The following is an 18879-nucleotide window of genomic DNA, read 5'->3' on the forward strand; positions in this document are numbered from 1 at the left end:
TTCTGATGAAGTTATTGCTTCAAAACTTTCAATGTCTCCCCTACCGGGTCCAAACTTGGCAGCCTTGGAGACCCTCCCTAACATGGCCTCCACAAATAAATCTGCTTTCCCATTTTCTCATCTCCTGCTCTACTTCTTGTAGCTTATGTTCTGGCCAGATTGGACTGCACTGCTTTGAGAATAACCTGTGTTATTCTATTTCTGTATTTCCTCACACATTCCAATGTCTCAAATATGTACCTGAAGGCAAAGATTTCTATGATTATTTCCTTGTGCTATGCACGATGCCGTAATACACATAACTGCAATCTTACCTGAGTCACATACTTGCTTCCTTCAACCTTTACTCAATTTGTGAGCACTTCATATAGGCCAGGCCCTGTGTCAGGTACTTTCAAAACAAAAAATAGAAGAAAATGAGGGTACTTCAAAAAGTTAATGGAATTAAAAGATGTACATTTTAGTGCAAAAATTTTTGAAATCTATGCATATAAGGAGACTTCAAAAAAGTCATGCAGGGGCTGGCGCTGTGGCACAGCAGTTTAAAGCCCTGGCCTGAAGCACCGACATCCCATATGAGCTCCAGTTCGAGACCCGGCTGTTCCACTTCTGATCCAGCTCTCTGCTGTGGCCTGGGAAAGCAGTAGAAGATGGCCCAAGGGCTTGAGCCCCTGCACCCACATGGGAGACCCGGAAGAAGCTCCTGGCTCCTGGCTTTGGATCAATGCAGCTCCGGCCATTGTGGCCAATTGGGGAGTGAACCATTGGACGGAAGACCTCTCTCTCTCTCTATGCCTCTCCTCTCTCTGTGTAGCTCTGACTTTCAAATAAATAAATAAATCTTTTAAAAAATTATGCAAAGGGTATACTATGAAAAAACTGTGCATGGATTTCACGATATTTTGCATCCAAATAAACTTATCTTTTAATTGCATTTTTCCACAAACCTTCTGAAGTATCCTTGTACATACAACACAGCTGTGCTCTCAAGGTCAAAGTCCAGTACTGGAGTAAAACATAATCGCATACATGTCCTTCCCTGTGAAAGGTACGATCAGAACAGGAACAGGCATCAAGAAATGAGCACTCAGAGATGTTGGCGTTTGGGCCTAGATAAAGGAGAATATGTGTAAAACAGAGGTATGAAACAATGTCTGGGGGCCAGCGCTGTGCCGTAGCGGGTAAAGCTGCCGCCTGCAGTGCTGGCATCCCATATGGGCACTGGTTCGAGTCCCAGCTGCTCCACTTCTGATCCAGTTCTCTGCTATGGCCTAGGAAAGCAGTAGAAGATGGCCCAAGTCCTTGGGCCCCTGCACCTGCATGGGAGACCCAGAAGAAGCTCCTGGCTCCTGGCTTCAGATCAGCACAGCTCCGGCCATTGTGGCCAACTGGGGAGTGAACCAGCAGATGGAAGACCTCTCTGTCTCTGCCTCTCCTTCTCTTTCTGTGTGACTCTTTCAAATAAATAAATAAATCTTTTTTTAAAATGTCTAGAAAACAGTTCAATACAGCTGGAGTTCAAGGCCATACATGAAGCTGGAGAGGCAGCAGGGCTTTCTGGCAGGCACAGGAATTTGGACTTATCACACAAGTAATGAGGAAATGGGGCTTAAACAACAGCGTATGGCCAGTTGTTGTTTGGAAAGCTCACTCCTGGCAGTATTGTGGCAGAGAGGAAAGTCCAGAGCAGCAGCACCATCCAACAGAACTTTCTGTGATGACAGGAACTTTCTATAATCTGTGCTAGCCCTTAGGAGAGCCACTAGCTAGCTGCCTGTGGCTACTGGGAACTTGAAATATGGCCAGTGTCCCTGCTGTCTGAACCGAAGAGACAAATTAGAGAAGCTGTGGCCCATCCAGTGAGATTAGCTAGAGGGGAACAGAATTAGAAGCAAGCGGGCAGAGTCCTGGCAAGTTTCAAGAAAAAGGAGGCTTGTGGAGAACAGCTTGACAAGTAGGTAAAGGAACGGGGGCGAATGGTCACAGAAGTCAAGTGTGACCTATGTCAGGAAAGAAGCACGATCAAATGTCAGATGCCTCTGCCCGGTCACGCAAGGTGAGAGCTGAACAAGCTGACTTTGCCAACTGGGAGGGCCCTGGCGATCTCTGCCAGAGCAGTTTGGGTAGTGGGAGCTGAAGAATGGGGACAGCGAGGGAGAGAAAGAGAGAACGTTTAGGTGAGTATAACTTTAATTCCAGGTCGTAGCTGTGCAAGGGAGCTAAGTCTATACGGAGGTTATGGAATTGAGAGGGTTTTGTTCGGGGCTGGGAAAACAGAAAAGAGGTTACAAACGCCAAAGGGCAGCGAGCGGACAGTCTCAGAGTAATACAGGAGTCTCAGTGGGTCAAACGTAAGGGGATTTCCTTGAGCCCAAGGGAGGATCCCTCGTCCAAGGCGGCCCGTTCACAGGTGGGAGGTGGGCAGGGGCATGGAGGTGAGGCAATGCGCAGTGAAATCTGGACCAAGCTCTGAGGGTTCCGGGAGAGGCGAGCGGCTAAGAGCAAATTAAAGAATTGCTTTCCCCGCAGTATCTCTGTGTGAGCGTGTGTGAATCACCTTAAACAACCGGCACCTCTATTTTTATGGCGTTGGCTCAAGATTGAGAGTAGAGGGCAAAGCGTAATAAGTTTCAACTTCAGTGTTCGGCCGCGGGATCTGTAGACAAGCCCAAGCCCTCTGTGCAGCGATTAGTGACAGACAGGAGCACGGCGCCTAACAGGCTTCGACCGAGTGACCAGGGTAGGTGCAGGGGGCGGGAGCCCGCGCTACACTAAGGCTAAGAAGCCGGAACAAAACGCCCACGTCTACAGCGCGCACCTCCTCGCCCCGGCGCGGGCACCACCAGGGCGCAACACGCCGGGGAGAGGCCCCACCCTGCACACCCCGGGCTCGCCGGTGCCAGGCCCCGTTCTCCCTCTCTGACAACAGCTCCCAGGCGCGCGCTCCTGCTGGAGCCAGGCCAGGACGTGCCAACCTGCGACTCACACCCGCAGAGGCGGACCCAGGCCGAGCCGCCCCAGGCCGCCGACGAGGCCGCCCGGGGGGAAGGGCTGCCCGGCTGGAAGGTCGGCGCGCGCCGCCGGCTTCCGCCCCACCCACTGCGCGCGCTCCCAGTCCGGCCCCGGGAGCCGCGGCCCCGGCTCGGGCGCCTGCGCAGCGCGGCTCTGCCCGCGGCCTCTGGCACTCCTTTCCCCTCCCCCAATCCGGTCGCACCCTTGCGCCTGCGCTGTGCGTGTTCCGGGGCTGCGGCAGCCATGCTGAACCCGTACCGAGAGGCGAGTGGGGGGGATAGGGTCGACGACAGCGGGCTAAGAAGCCGGGGATGTGGAGAAGCGGCAGCTTTAGAGAGCTCTGGGTCTCGGGATTTAGGCCTGGGCCACATGGCCCCCTTGGCCCCCTGCGCGACCCCCAAAAACGTACGGGAGACTGGCCCTCGTGGCGAGGGGGGGAGGAGGGGAAGCGGACACGTGACCGCGGCCAGCCAATCTGGGCGCTGCTGACGTGGCCGCGCGGCCGGGGTGCTCTCCCCACCCCCCCCAGCCCGCTTGGGAGGGGAGGGGCTGGGGGCTACGCCCCCTCCCCCAACACAGCTTCAGTTTCCGGGGGGGGTTGACACCCCGGATTACATTCTCCCCCCGTACCAAGCCGCGGGCAACATTGGAGCCCCCCTGGAAGGTGCCAGGATCCAGGTGAGAAGGGGCCTTTGGGGAGGCGGGGATGTCAGTTCTTAGGTGCTTAACCAGTGGTGGGGAGTCCGGGAGGGGGTTCTTGGGGTGCAGGAGAATTCTGAGGATGAGAAGGCCTGCCTGTCTAACACTTCAGTGACAATGGGAGCGGGGAGGGGAGCGAGCGAGAGAGGGCCTCTGATGGGGGGAGGGGATGGCCAATCTCATGCCACATGGCAGTTGGAGGGCAAAAGGACGAGGGGGCGGTGTGTCCCCCCTTCCAGTCCTCCCCTGGGGGTACGGGAGCCCAGAGCCAGGTGAGAAGGGATCCTTTGGGGTGGCTGGTGGGGGGTGGCCTGGCAGGCTGAGGAATGGGAGTGGTGGCTGTAGTTGCTACCCTGGGGTGTGAATGCTTTTACAGTTGGGAACTGGGGGTGTTCCCAGCTGCCAACTCCCTTTCCCCCCGAAACCCTGGAAGGAGCATTTCTGAGCTCCCTTTGTGTCGGGGTAGGAAGCTCGCAGTCATCACATGGCCTGCTAGAGGTTACGCTTCGAGTCGCTTATCGCATCGCTGTGCATTCACGTGGACACGGCCTGTGGGGCCTTCTGCGCAAACCCGCCTAGGGTCTTCGCTTCACGCTAGTCTGCTCCGAGCTAGGGAGGGTTCGCAGGCCGAGAGGCTGGGGTCTGCTTGGGAGTCGGAAGCAGGCCCAGCCTGGGCGCTGGGAGGGGGCTTAGAAAGCACGGCTCGAGGCGCGAGGAGTCTGGCCTTGGAATGCTCTCACACTCCCAAGGATTCGGGGTTCTCCGGGGTGGCCTCGTCTCTGGCCGCCTCCGTCCCCTCCCCCAGGCCTGAACAGTCCTCTCCTTGTGTACTGCGGGGGAGGGAACGGAAAGGAGGGAAGAGTTACTTTTCCAAATTACTGAGTAGCAGTAGCCTCCCCTGTGACTCATGTAGGGGAAGGGAGGACGGGGAGGGAGCCGGGAGCGGTGATTTTCCGGAATGCAGGGAAGTAAACGAGAGTCCAGCCTGGCGGCCCTTTCTCTTTCTGGGCTCAGTATTTTCTCAGCCTCCGGAGTTTGTCTTCCCCTGGCCGGCCCCCTGGTGGGCCTCTGTCCTGACCTGCAAAGCCCCGGGTGGAGGGAGGCGGCCGGGAAGGCCGGGCCGCTGGGGGAGGGGAGGAGGCCTCTGCAAAGTTGCTGTGTCACTGCCCTCCCCGCTGCAGCCGCCCGGGCGGGGCCCGCGCCCGCTCCCCGGCGTGGGGGCAGGGGACGGCCGTCCCCGAGGCGCGCTCCCCTCGCGCGGCTTCTGTGTGTGTTGGGTGGTCGAGAAGACGGAGGCCGGCGGCCATGTTAGATGCAGTGACCGAGGTTCGGGTTCAAGGCTCCTGCGAGCGAGGGAGGGCGGCGGGGGTTGGGGCTCCAGGACCTAGGCCCTTTGAGACCTCCCGAGGGAAGGGAGAGCTTTTCTTGCGTTAGTTCATCTACAGGAACTCCTTTCTCAGGCGCACGAGTCTGTTGGCTTCCTTGGGGCGAGGGAAGGGGAAATGGGCGGCCGCCGCCCCGCCGAAGCCCAAGCATGCTCCAGTGGCGGGAGCCCCTGTGCTCTCTGGCTAAGGGGCTGCGGACGGCAGAGACGCTTTACTGCCTGACCTTGGCCCTGGTTCTTTATTCATAGGCTGCTACCCCATGCAGATAACCAGATCGCGAGGAAGACTTAATAGCGAGTTGGGGGAGGGGGCGAAACGGCTCCCAAAATGGCTCCTGCCCCTCCTCGGAGGCGGACGGCCCGGGGGGAGGGGAGGAGGGGAAGAAGGAGGGGGAGGGCTGGTCTGAGCCGCAGCCGCCGCCTCCTCCGCTCGCCCTCCTCCCTGGCGCTGACCGATGGACGAGCCGCTCCGTGGGGAGGACTCCGGACCCTGGTGGGGGGATGGGGGCTCTTCCGCCCCTGCGACGGGGGGACCCGGCGAGGGGGGCGCGGACCCGCCTGGGGAGGGGGCGGGGAGCATGGGGAGAGAGCCGAGCTCGCCTGGGAGGGGGAGGGTGTTTCCCGATTCGCCCCTTGTAGGACCTGTTTTTTCCGCCCTGAGCCAGACGCCGGAATGAAGTTTTGGGAGGAGGTGGGTGACATTTTGTAGGGCAGGTGGGTGCGTGTGGCGATTTTGCCTCCACTTCAGGGCTGCCAAGGTTTTGCCGAGCGGCAGATGTGTGTTGGTAACTGAAGGCGTGATTGGGGAGGGATTGGAGAGGTGCTCGGGCGTACGAGTTTGAGGATGTGGTCCAGCTTTGGTGGCCTTGTTAAAAGAGCCTTTGGGAGTTAACAGATGAGAGTGTCTGTCTTTGGACTGTGTGGTTTGGGAGAGGGAGGGGAGGCTTTTGAGACTCTGGAAAGCCGGTGTTGTGGATTGGGGAGGATGGCAACGTTCGAGCCCTTCGTCGCTGCATTCGGAGCCCTTAGCTGTCCGCAAAGACGAGCAGGCCGCGGCTTCTAAGATGGCGTCTTTCTCGTTTCAGAATCTCCTGCAGCGGCCTCACTGCCGAGAACAACAGCCCGACGGGCGTCCTGCCGCCACGCCCCTGGCCGCCCACGCCCACGCGACCCCTCCCGGCTCCCTGCGGTCTGGCCAATGGTGGAGCTACGAATGGCACGACCTGCTCAGGCCCGGCAGTCGCCACTCGCACCGAGCTTGGAAGACTGGAAAGACTGTTGGAGGGGGAGGCGGGGAGAGGGTGCTGGAGGCTCTGGGGAGATGGCTTCTGCACCCCTTCCAGCCTCCCTCTTTCCCTGGAGTCGCCGAGCCGCAGCGCAGCCAATTGGCTCGGGGATATGGCGGGCTGCCGCTTCCCTGTGGGTCTATGCGGCACTCTTGCCTGGTGACTGACGCCTTGGAAAGGAGGTTTATGACGTCATTGCATCGGCCGACCAATGGAAAAGGCTCCCGCGGAGAAGCGTTCCACCCCTTTCGACTTGGCCTCTTCACGCGCGTGAGCGAGCGAGTGCGCGCGGAGGGGGTGGGGGAACTCTCGGGCAGGGTGGCGCGCATGAGCGGCGAGGCTCCTCCCCCCCGCCTATATATAAAGGGCTGGCGCGGAGCTCGGCGGCGCCATTTCGCGCTGGAGTGGAGCAGCCTCTAGAACGAGCTGGAGGATTCTGCCTACAGAAACAGAGCTTTCGAGTCGTCGGGGGCCGCCATTACAATCCACGTCCATCCACTTGGAAATGGCCTTCGGCTCGGCCTATGACCGGTCCCAGCGGACAGTACAGACCCTATAGAAGCCCCCGGAGCTCCCCTTTTTCGGGCCCCGCCCAATCCTCGGAGTCTGTCCATCCCCTCTACTCCGCCCTCAAGAGGATTTCAAAGATGGAGGCGGCGGCTCCCTAAACCACTTTTCGTGTTCATCCGCCTCCATCCGAGGTCGAAACGGGACTTCGTCCATCCCGGACGATCCCGACAGGAAGCGGGGACCCCTGCAAACCAGCAGCGGGCTGTATTGTCGGCGGTGTCTGGGATCGGGGCCGTCTTTGGGTTTGAAGAGCGCGTCCCCCGTTGCTCGCCCGCCTGAGCTGAGGCCGCCGCCATTTTCTTGCTGTCTGCCGCCTGCGAAGCGCGCCAAGCTGCCGGGAGCTCTCCGAGAGGTAGCGGAGGAGACTGTGCGTGTGCCAGCTCGGCGGAGGGGTTATCGCCTGGAGGGCCGACGGCAGCGGCCTCCCCCCCACTTCCCGGGTTATGCCGGGCCGGGCGGTGAGGGGAACCGAGGCCACCCGGACTTTCTGCGGCTGAGGGCAGCGCCGGTTCCCCGCGGTCAAGATGTTGCAAAACGTGACTCCCCACAACAAGTACGTCTGGCGAGTCGCGTGTGGGTCGGGGACGTTGGGGCGGCCGCTGCGGGGGGAGCACGGAACGACGCCGGCGCGTTGCTGGTCGGCGGCGCAGCTGTTGACTCGGGCTCGCGGGGGGTGGGGGAGGACGACGGTTTTGGAACGGGGGCGGCGGCGCGGTGGCTGCGGACGGGGAGAGTGCAGGTTGTCACTTTGTTCATTAGCTTCCCGCCGGGGCCCGAGCTTCTCCGAGGCCGAGGGAGCGAGCTTGGTGGCAGAGTCGTGGGGATGGGGAATTTTAAGTGGGCGGCGGGCCTGGTGCCCAGCGACGGTTTGCCATCGCTGTCGGGGGGACTCACGGCCACCTCCAGTGCCATTTAGGGTTGCCATGGTGATGGAGCTTCGGGCATTGACAAGGGGGGTTCCCAGCAGAGGGGAGAGGGAGCACTCGGCCGGCTAGATTGTATCCTTAAGTTCCTGCTTGTCTTGGAGTGGCTGCATGGGATGTTTTGGGGGTTGCATTGAGAGTTTCATTCAGGGCGGGAGGGTGGAGCTAAGGTTTCCTTAGCTCTGCGGATGTAAACAATGAGATTTCGGCGGTGGGAAACACCTGGTCCAGAGGAGCTCCAAAGGGACTGTAGACTGGAAGCGTTACTGGTGTTAGGTAGCCGAAGGTGGAATCGGATTTTCAGCGAGGCGGCGATGGGGCTCTCACACAGCGAGAGGAGACTTGCTGACCTTGACTGTTGGAACTGTTCTTACTCCTTGCTAGAAGGAGACTTTTCGGGTTGTGGACCGGGGTTCAGGCTGTGTTCTGGTGTCTGAATTTGAGTTGGTATGATTGTTGCGTTGGATTTTTGAGTCCATTTCCTAATGTGGAGTTAACTATTCGGTTTGTGGAGGAGCTAATGACCCACCTAGATCAATTCTTGGGTATCTCATTTTATGAAAATTTCCTCCTTTATTCTTCCTGTTTTCACCGGCTTCCCTCAGGTCCAACACCATGGCAACCACCAAACCCCTAGTGATGAGGAAGCTTGGGCTTGAGTTTTTGAACTCCACCCATTTTATTTAAGCGCCATCCCCACAGGGCTGTAGTTCCCAGATGCTCTGCTATCTTGCAGCCCCAGTTTCAGCTTAATGACCTTTCTAAGGTCTAAAGCACAGAGTCGGGCATGTAGTGTAGATTACGCTTTTTCCTGATGGTGTTTGTATGTCGCGTGTGTGCAGGGGCGAGGGCAGAGAGGGATTACTACATGTAATTTTGTTTCTCATCTTACAGGCTCCCAGGGGAAGGGAATGCAGGGTTACTGGGGCTGGGTCCAGAGGCAGCAGCACCAGGGAAAAGGATTCGAAAGCCCTCCCTGTTGTATGAGGGATTTGAAAGCCCTACGATGGCTTCAGTGCCGGCTTTGCAACTGACCCCTGCCAACCCACCACCCCCGGAGGTGTCTAATCCCAAAAAGCCAGGACGAGTCACCAATCAGCTTCAGTACCTGCACAAGGTGGTGATGAAGGCTCTATGGAAACATCAGTTTGCCTGGCCATTCCGGCAGCCTGTGGATGCTGTCAAATTGGGTCTTCCGGTGAGTAGAGACGGGATTGGGGGGTAGGGAAGTGAGCAAGAATGCGTGTGAATGGGGGTGGGCAGCCTAGTGTAGGTGCTGCGGCCCCTAGGGAGTCCCCACTTCACCCTGTAGGGCAGCTAGCCACAAGAGCTTTGGATTCTTGGTCCTTTGTGATTGCTCCAGCGCTTGCTCTCTTATCTTGGCATCTCTTATTGCGCCCTCCATGTGTCCTTCCTTAACTTTTGTGCCCTGGCTCCATTTTACAGATTCCCACCCCAGGTTGGGAGAGGACCACGGTGGCCAAAATTCTTAGCTTCTTCCTTTCCCTCATGCAGTCCATGGATAGCCAGCCCCAGAGGTAATGTCACAGGATGGGAAGTTTCCAGAGTGGGAGGGAGGTGGGTGGTTAGAGAAAGGCAGTAGGGGCCTCCCAGTGGGTGTTAAGAGTCCTCCATTTTTTTTTTTTCCTGTCCTGTAGTTTTATTAGGGGCCGCAGTTTAGGAACTATATTCGTTTGATGCATAGAGGGGAATGTGTGAGTGAGAGTTGGCTGGTAGTTTCTGTAGGAAAATAAATGTTTTTTCATGGCTCTGATTTGAGATTTTGTTGTTGTTGTTTAGGACTATCACAAAATTATAAAACAGCCTATGGACATGGGTACTATTAAGAGGAGACTTGAAAACAATTACTATTGGGCTGCCTCTGAGTGTATGCAGGATTTCAATACTATGTTCACCAACTGTTACATTTACAACAAGGTGAGTTTTTCTTGGTTCACTTAACGGTGGAGAGGCAATATTGCTGTTGCTGGGTGTTTTGTCCATGTAGCGCTTTGTGTGTGTGTCCGTGTTTTAACTGTGGAAGGTGTTGCCCAAGTAGTCAGGGTTCTAAAAAACCTGAGGTGCAAGTGGTACCTACTAAACACAGTGGTTGTCTTCAGAGAGCCTACACTTAAAGGTTACTTAAGTAGAACACATTTTATACTTGGAGATGGTGGCCCTGTTTCTCAAAAAGCTCTGGAGACCAAAACAGCAAAATCTCTTTTCTTGTCAGCTCTCAGTTCCCTGGTTTCTGAATTTTAAGGGGCAAAGACAGTGTGGCTTTGGGATTTGTTAGTGGCCTTGTGTAGGTAATTTTCAGCATTTGATGATGAAATGCCAAGGGGGTTGGTGACCTGGGACTAGGAATTCATCAGAGGTAAGTCTTTTCAGCAGACTTTTGAACCTTATTTGTTTGTGTTTTAGCCCACTGATGACATTGTCTTGATGGCACAAACACTGGAAAAGATCTTCCTACAGAAAGTGGCGTCGATGCCACAAGAAGAGCAAGAGCTCGTGGTGACCATCCCTAAGAACAGCCACAAAAAGGGGGCCAAGCTGGCAGGTAGGGAGAGTGAGTTTTGCAAACAAAAACCTAAGCATAGGAAGGAGAATTTTAAACTAAATTTTTCCTCCCTTTTTCTAGCACTCCAGGGCAGTATTACCAGTGCCCATCAGGTGCCTGCCGTCTCTTCTGTGTCCCACACAGCCCTGTATACTCCACCGCCTGAGATACCTACCACCGTCCTCAACATTCCCCATCCATCAGTCATCTCTTCTCCCCTCCTCAAGTCCCTGCACTCTGCTGGCCCTCCGCTCCTTGCTGTCTCCGCAGCTCCTCCAGCTCAGCCTCTTGCCAAGGTATAGATCAGTGATTTCTTTGGGAGTCGGGAGGGAGAGGTTTTGAGTGAGATGGACCTGAGGTAATAGGATTCTGTGTCATTTTTCTCTGCAGAAAAAAGGGGTTAAGCGGAAAGCAGATACTACCACCCCTACACCTACAGCCATCCTGGCTCCTGGTTCTCCAGCTAGCCCTCCTGGGGGTCTTGAACCTAAAGCAGCAAGGCTTCCCCCCATGCGCAGAGAGAGTGGCCGCCCCATCAAGCCCCCACGCAAAGATTTGCCTGACTCACAGCAGCAACACCAGAGCTCTAAGAAAGGAAAGCTCTCCGAACAGTTAAAACATTGCAATGGCATTTTGAAGGAGCTACTCTCTAAGAAGCATGCTGCCTATGCCTGGCCTTTCTATAAACCCGTGGACGCTTCTGCTCTCGGCCTGCATGACTACCATGACATCATTAAGCACCCCATGGACCTCAGCACTGTCAAGGTACCCACTGCATGGGGCAGATGGGATGCTCAGGCAGTGGTTGGAGCCTAGGGATCACTAAAGCAAAAAGTCACACTTCGTTATGGTCACAAAGCAATCTGAATCTTGGTACTTTATGAAAATGGTAGGGCAAAAAGAGGTCAAGTTCTTGATGAGAGTCCATATTTCCTGGAGTTTGCTACACCAAGGATGGGTTTTTTCTTCAGAGCAACACTACTCATCTACAATTAAGTTGTACTTACTTGGAAGTGCTTAAAATTAGGGAAAAGGGTGGGAACGGGTCCAAGACCACCTCCCCCTCCCCTACACCTGATTTTTTTTTTCTAGACATAAATGTTTCTGCAACCCACCCAAATTCTTTTGACTTGAAACTTGAACTCCAGGGCACAGATCCTTAAAGTCATCCGCACTGTGCTCTCAAGAAGAGGGCTCCTCTTGTGGTGTCTGGGGTTGGCAGGGAAAGGTGAGTCTCTCTGCCTGTGCAGCTTCTGATGCTGCCTCCTTCTGCAGCGGAAGATGGAGAATCGTGACTACCGAGATGCACAGGAGTTTGCTGCTGATGTGCGGCTTATGTTCTCCAACTGCTACAAGTACAATCCTCCCGACCACGACGTTGTGGCCATGGCCCGGAAGCTACAGGTGAGTGAAGAGTTGGGCTTTGAAGTGTTACATGGGTATGGGCAGAGATTTTGTTTTTAAGTGCCTCAACCTACCACTGTGTAGAACTCTGCTCCCTGTTCTTTCGTAAACGAGTCATACCGCTGGGTAGTTGGGTGTAGTCAGGCTGTGTATTGGCATAGTTTTAAGTCTGCCTCTGTTTCCAGGATGTATTTGAGTTCCGTTATGCTAAGATGCCAGATGAACCACTGGAACCAGGGCCTTTACCAATCTCAACTGCCTTGCCCCCTGGCCTGGCCAAATCCTCTTCAGAATCCTCCAGTGAGGAGAGTAGCAGTGATAGCTCCTCTGAGGAAGAGGAGGAGGATGAGGAGGAGGAGGAAGAAGAGGAGGAGAGTGAAAGCTCGGACTCAGAGGAAGAAAGGGCCCATCGTCTGGCAGAACTACAGGAACAGGTATTTTGTCACTCTTCAGTCTTTACTGGGTAAGAGGTTAATGCCCTCCCTGCCTTTGTCCTAATTCTTTCTGAGTCTTACTTTACTGTTTACTTTACCTAACTCGTGTCTGATTTTCTTCAGCTGCGGGCAGTACATGAACAGCTGGCTGCCCTATCCCAGGGCCCAATATCTAAGCCCAAGCGGAAGAGAGAGAAAAAGGAGAAAAAGAAGAAACGGAAGGCAGAGAAACATCGAGGTCGAACTGCAGTTGACGAAGATGACAAGGGGACTCGGGCACCCCGCCCACCTCAGCCTAAGAAATCCAAGAAAGCAAGTGGTGGTGGGGGTGCCGGTGCTGCTGCACTAGGGCCCCCTGGCTTTGGACCTTCGGGAGGAAGTGGCACCAAGTGAGTTCTGACAGGGTAGGAGAAGCTAGCTTGGCTAATTCAGTCTCCAGAGGGTGCCATCTTAGATCCTTTGCATAGTGTTTCTCTAAACTAGGTTCAGCAGACTTTATGCAAATAGCCAGGTAATAGAACAGGCTTTGGCTCTCCAGGGTGGTGTGAAAGCAGTATGCAAACAAGTGACCACGACTGAGGTCTAGTGAAACTATCGGAAGAACAAGCAGTAGTGGGACTTGTTTTCTGGGCCAGTTCACTGCTGCCACCTCTAAAATTAATAAAAGTTAGACTAGTGTGTTAATAGCGCTTTAGGGGACAAAAAGATTGAGCCATTCCAGTGTATCTGTCTACACTTAGTTCTCAAAGCCCAAAGTAAATATGAAACGATTGTCCTGCCAAGAGTTCAGTGAAATGCTCTGCTTCCCTAATAATGCTCAAGGAGCCCACCTGTGGCTCAGTCATTTGTCTGAATGCAGTAACAGAAGCTTCCCCCTCTAAGCAAGAAAGGAGGACTGTTGGGTTGAACAGTGGGCATGTGTTAGAAGAGGCTCTTTCTCTACTTGACAATTTGCTTTTGCCTATAGGCTCCCCAAAAAGAGCACAAAGACAGCTGCACCTGCCCTGCCCACGGGTTACGATTCAGAGGAGGAAGAAGAGAGCAGACCCATGAGTTACGATGAGAAGCGGCAGTTGAGCCTGGACATCAACAAGTTACCTGGGGAGAAACTCGGTCGAGTTGTACATATCATCCAGGCCAGGGAACCCTCTTTACGTGACTCAAACCCAGAAGAGATAGAGATAGACTTTGAGACGCTCAAGCCCTCCACTCTGAGAGAGCTTGAGCGCTACGTCCTTTCATGCCTGCGAAAGAAACCCCGGAAGCCCTACAGTAAGTGTGATGAAGTCCAGCAGCACCAGTAGTCTCAAGCTCTGAGGACAGTTTGCAGAAGGGCAGTGGGGTGTGTGTAACGCACTTGATCAGCTCCCAGGATGTAGGGACACATTGGCTGATTCTGATGTTCAAGAAAGGAATTCAGCAACCCAGGGGCTGATGACGCTAGGGTACTTAAATAATTGTACTGAATCCTATTAAATTTTTTTTCCTAGCCATTAAGAAACCTGTGGGAAAGACAAAGGAAGAACTGGCTTTGGAGAAAAAGCGAGAACTAGAAAAGCGGTTACAAGATGTCAGCGGGCAGCTAAATTCTACCAAAAAACCCCCTAAGAAAGGTGGGTGTTGTTTCGGGCTGCTGCAGACTGTGTTCTCCTCTTGACTGCTCTCACATCTTTAACCTTCCGTCTTTGTCCTGCAGTGAGTGAGAAAACAGAGGCATCTTCTGCACAGCAAGTGGCAGTGTCACGGCTCAGTGCTTCCAGCTCCAGCTCAGATTCCAGCTCATCCTCTTCATCTTCCTCTTCTTCAGACACCAGTGATTCAGACTCAGGCTAAGGGGCCAGGCCAGATGGGGCAGGAAGGCTCCGCAGGACCGGACCCCTAACCCACCCTGCCCCGCCCCTTTCTTCTTGGTGTGACACTTCTTCATCTCACCTTCCCTCCCCCCCTGTAGGAGAGCTGGCTCTGCAGGGGGGAGGGATGCAGGGACGTTGCTGAAGGAGGAGCATGGACAGCATACTATTGAAATCCCAGCCCCATTGGGAGCACAGAGCCGCCCCCCCCCCCCCCCAGCTCAGAATTCCTGGGATGGGGCAGGGATGCAGGGTGGGAGTGGGCAACAGCCCTATTTGGGATTACCTAAGGCCATGGCTACCCTGTTCACTTCTAAGGACCCTGTTGTGAGGTTGATTGTTCTAATTTATTTTAAGCTAGGTAAGGCTGAGGGGGTTACGGCCATGATCCCCCTTAGCCTCCATGGGGAGGGGAGAAGGGGGAGCGCTTTTTTTTACGTTGACTTTTTTTTTTTTTTTTCTACTGTTTTCCCTTTTTCCTTCCGCACCATTTGGGGCCCTGGGAGTTTCAGTCATCTCCCCATTTGGTCCCCTGGACTTTCTTTGTCTGTTGATTCTAACTTGTAAATAAAGAAAATATTATTCAAGTTTTGAGTTACCTTAGTAACAGATGTTTTCATAGTCTTTCTAAAGGATTGAAGGTTTGGATCTGATCTAGTTTACAAGAATACTTGACTCTTTGCCTTAAGAGTTTAAAATTCAAGGTTTGAGGTAGACTTTGAGGTCCTTACAGGCTGGATATGTGAATTGTCTCTCAAACACAAAAGTGTGGAAGTGGGGTGGAGGTAACAAACTTGTAACTGCCTTAAGGCAGCTGAGTCTACTAAATTAAATTTCACTGCCTTCATTTCACTTTGTAGGTTTACAGAACACTTAGAACATAGCTGTCATTTTGGCAACACCCAGTAACTTGTTAAAGGGACGAGAAGGGATTATGTGGTTCAGCTAGCAGGGGTGCATTTATTCTGAGATTTGGGACTTTACTGCAGCTGTCTGACTCTGTAAGGGAGGATAGAAGACCTGAATTTGGGAGGTGAGGGAGGGCTTAGTAGTGTTAGAATAAAGCAAGTTGTTTATCGATGTTGTTAGGTTCAGGGACGGGTATGTGGCGTGAACTCTGGAAGTGAAGATTGTAGAAGTAGCAATGATAAATTGGACTGTACAAATAATAGCCCCTCTATCTTGAATTCTGAGTATTGGGGTCGGGGGTGAGCAACATGGATGCTAAAGCTCCATGGGACAGTCATGTATAATTAGGTCTGAGAACCATTGCACACCTTTTACAAAGGTTCATTTAATTGAAAGGCATAGTTCGAGAGGGAGAGACAGATTTTCATCCACTGGTTTACTCCCCAAATGGCTGCAACAGCCGCAAGCTGGGCCAGTCAGAAGCCAGGGGCCCAAAATGGGAGCATCATGGGCTGCTTTCCCAGGCCATTAGTGGGGAGTTGGAAGTGGAGCAGCCAGGACTCAAACCAGCCCCTGCACTAAACTGCATGAGGGAGATTAGTGGAGTTGGTGGATTGTTGAGAATGGGTAATTAAGAAAGCAGTTGGTCCCAGCACAAGTCAGGATGGTGTTTAGCAACCGAGAGGAAGCAGCAGGTAAATGTATAAAATGCATGGAACTTGTCCTCTAAAGGTTAACTTTGAATCTCCACATGCTAAAGGGCAGAATTTGTGTAAGGGTGTCCTGTGTCCCATCTGTGTTTAGGATCCCTAACAGAGCTTTCCAGCAGTGGAGGCTTGATCATTGATGGGGTGCTGTGTTTAGTGGCTGGTTTCAATGCAACTCCAGCGGCTTGCACAGGATCAGGATCCCTGAGGCTCCTGTGTGCCAGTGCCAGGACCTGCTGGACATGTAACCCACAATTTCCTCAATCTATTCTTGTCATTTCCTTTAGATTATTTTCCTGTAGTCAAGTTGTGAGCTTTTATTATTTTTTTTAAAGATTTATTCATTTGAAAGAGCAAAGGAGAGGCAGAGAGAGGTCTTCCATCCACTGGTTCACTCCCCCAAATGGCTGTGATGACCAGCGCTGTGCTGATCCAAAGCCGGAGCTACTGGGTCTCCCACACGGGTGCAGGGTCCCAAGGACTTGGGCCATCTTCTGCTGCTTTCCCAGGCCACAGCAGAGAGCTGGATTGGAAGTGGAGCAGCTGGGACTCGAACTGGAGCTCATGGGATGCCAGCACTGCAGGCGGCAGCCCCAGAGCCGCCTCTGTTGTGATACAGAGGATGCTAGGACAGAAGACCTTTCTAGTCCTTATCTCCCTTTATCTCATGGGGCCTGCCCAGGCTTCTCACCACTTCACTAGTTCTTGTAGTTGTCAGACAATGCGGCCTTCACTGTTCTAAAGTGCCTGCCTTAGCCTGCCTTGGTCTTTACCTTCTGTGCACCGTACTTCTAAGCAAGTTTACCCACTTCTCTGGAGACATCTCCCACCATAAAAATGTTTGGACCTTATGCTGAAGTTTCAAGTCATTTTTCCCTAAGAAGGATCCCATAAGCTTGTCCAGAAAAGATCCTCTTCCCCAAGTACATCCCTCTGAGTTCTCTACATAACACGTGCTTATGTCACACTTAACCATGTACCAAACATTCAGCACCTTTACAAAGTCCAGTTCTCAGAATCAACACATCAGTACTCATTCCTAGACAAGGAAGCGGGCTTGGAGATATTTAGTAACTTCTACAGCAGACAAGCAACAAAACCAGGGTTAGTAATGTGTCATTCTCCCAGTCACCCTGCCAGAGGCTGGAGATCTGCCTGGTCTTGCCCTCAGTCCACCTCTCCCTGTTGAGCCTTGGACTGTTATGTCTAGCTCTGTCCCCAGCAAGCTGGACTCTCACCACTGTTTCACTTACTAAAAAAATCTTGGGCCCATCACCCACTTTTTCCCTCATGCCCTGGCCCATCCTCACCACACCTGTAAAGAACCCTTCCTGGGGTACCAGCCTGTCCCTGTGAGGCCCCAACTTAAGTTGGTCAAGGTCAAGAATAGTTCCTCTCAATCTTTACTGAACTTTAAACTCCCCAAACTTCAGTATTTCTGTGTCTTTATAGTAAGAATATTTGATGTTTCTGACAAGTGATGAGGACTAGCCAGTCTTGTTAGATAAGCTGATGTTTGAGAGTAGAAGACAAAAGAGGTTTATTCTCAATAAGGATTTTTGCCAGGTTTTTAAAATTTTTTTTTTTTATATTTAAAAGTGCTCTACTAGGGTGGGTGTTTGGCACAGCAGTCAAGTCCCTTCCTGGGATGCACACATCCCAAGGGGAAATCTCTACTTCCCACTCTAGCTCCTGCTAATGCACACCCCAGGAAGCAGCAGGTGATGCAGTCACCCACAGCCTAGAGTGAGTCTGGGCACAGTTGCAGTGGCTGTGGGCATTTGGGGAGAGAACCAGTGGATAGAAGATTGCCCATATCTGTGCCTTTTAAATAAAACGAAGGTGAGTTCAATTCTTTCCTTTAAAAAGGACTCTCAGTAGCTGCAGCGGTCCTATCTCTGAGTGGGTTGCTATTGTGATAGTGGAGAGGCTGAGAAGTTAACACTGGTTAACACTTCTGTTCAACCCTGCAACTTGTGCGTTGCCCTGATCCCTAGTGGTATCTCCATGCTGCCTTTGGTCTCACAGAGCCCTGCAATGGTGGAACCAGTTATTTGAGCAGTGTGTGCCCAAGAGAAAATGGAGGGCAGGAAAGAGTAGTGGGCAGCTGTGGGAGCAGCATGGGGTTGAGACAGTAGTTCTACGGGGGAGGGGGCAGTGGCTGCTGCCACTGCAGGAGGGTGACATCTGTCCACAACTTCAGTGTCACATAGAAAACGGAAGCTTGAGGAAGAGCCAGGGAGAGTGAGGAATTGTTGCCAAGCCTTGTTCTGCTGGGCATTTTGATGGTCCTTTTCTCCATATAGTGTCCCTCCTACATGTGTAGCATTCCAGTTTTATAGATACAGAGTTATTGCTCATCTGAAAGGCAAAGTTCTAGAGAGGGAGACAGATCTTCGATCTGCTGGTTCACTCTCCAAATAGCTGCAACAGACAGCTGGGCCAGCTGAAGCCAGGACCCTGGAGTTCCATCCAGGCCTCCCACATGGATGGCAGGGCCTACTTTCCCAGGTGCATTAGAAGGCAGGTGGGTGGATAAGTGGAGCATCTAGAACATAAACACTGTACTACAATGGCCCCTCAAGGTTTATATTCTATAGCAAAGCTTTCTGGTTATATTGTGGACAGCAGAAAAGGAATTTAGAAGTGGATTAAAAGTACTGTTGACTCCATTAACCTAAAGAATGAGGCTGGGGACACAGATACACCCTTTTTTGTAAAAGAGCTTCAAAATGTGGAAAACAAAAGATATAAATTTGCCTTAAACTTTTTACAGCTCTTCTTTTTTATTGTAATTTTTAATATTTATTCGAGAGGCAGAGTTACAGAGAGAGGTCTTCCATCTGCTGGTTCACTCTCCAGATGGCTGCAACAGCCAGAGCTGGGCCGAACAGGAGCTGGGAGCTTCTGGGTTGCCACGGGGGTACAGGGGCCCAAGGCCCAAGCACTTGGGCTGTCCTCCTCTGCTTTCCCAGGCCATTAGCAGAGAGCTGAATTGGAAGTGGAGCAACCAAAACAAACTGGCATCCATGTGAGATACTGTTGCCACCGGCAGAGGCTTGACTGCTACACCATAGCGTTGGCCCCAAGTATCTTTAAATTTAGCTTCTGCCAGAATTTCCTCCACACTATAAGGAT

At 53.0% G+C, this 18879-nt stretch overlaps 1 protein-coding gene across 3 annotated transcripts; it reads left to right on the forward strand.

Annotated features, from left to right (window-relative positions):
* The first annotated feature begins 3557 nt into the window (after positions 1–3557).
* BRD2 (bromodomain containing 2) lies at positions 3558–14712 on the forward strand. Of its 3 annotated transcripts, none has more exons than XM_062185926.1 (13): positions 3558–3690; positions 6181–7504; positions 8769–9072; positions 9675–9812; positions 10299–10437; positions 10519–10733; positions 10828–11202; positions 11713–11841; positions 12027–12275; positions 12399–12664; positions 13243–13547; positions 13766–13888; positions 13972–14712. In XM_062185926.1, exons 2-13 carry the CDS (start codon positions 7476–7478, stop codon positions 14106–14108), a joined length of 2409 nt encoding a protein of 802 aa, XP_062041910.1. In that variant the 5' UTR covers positions 3558–3690; positions 6181–7475; the 3' UTR covers positions 14109–14712. The 3 variants fall into 3 exon arrangements, with proteins under 3 accessions (XP_062041910.1, XP_062041911.1, XP_062041912.1); XM_062185927.1 differs by lacking the exon at positions 3558–3690 and adding an exon at positions 5719–5786; XM_062185928.1 differs by lacking the exons at positions 3558–3690; positions 6181–7504 and adding an exon at positions 9321–9412 and having other exon boundaries at positions 8982–9072.
* Positions 14713–18879: the final 4167 nt, after the last annotated feature.

Source organism: Lepus europaeus, chromosome 3 (assembly GCF_033115175.1).
Source record: "Lepus europaeus isolate LE1 chromosome 3, mLepTim1.pri, whole genome shotgun sequence".
Taxonomy (NCBI): domain Eukaryota; kingdom Metazoa; phylum Chordata; class Mammalia; order Lagomorpha; family Leporidae; genus Lepus; species Lepus europaeus.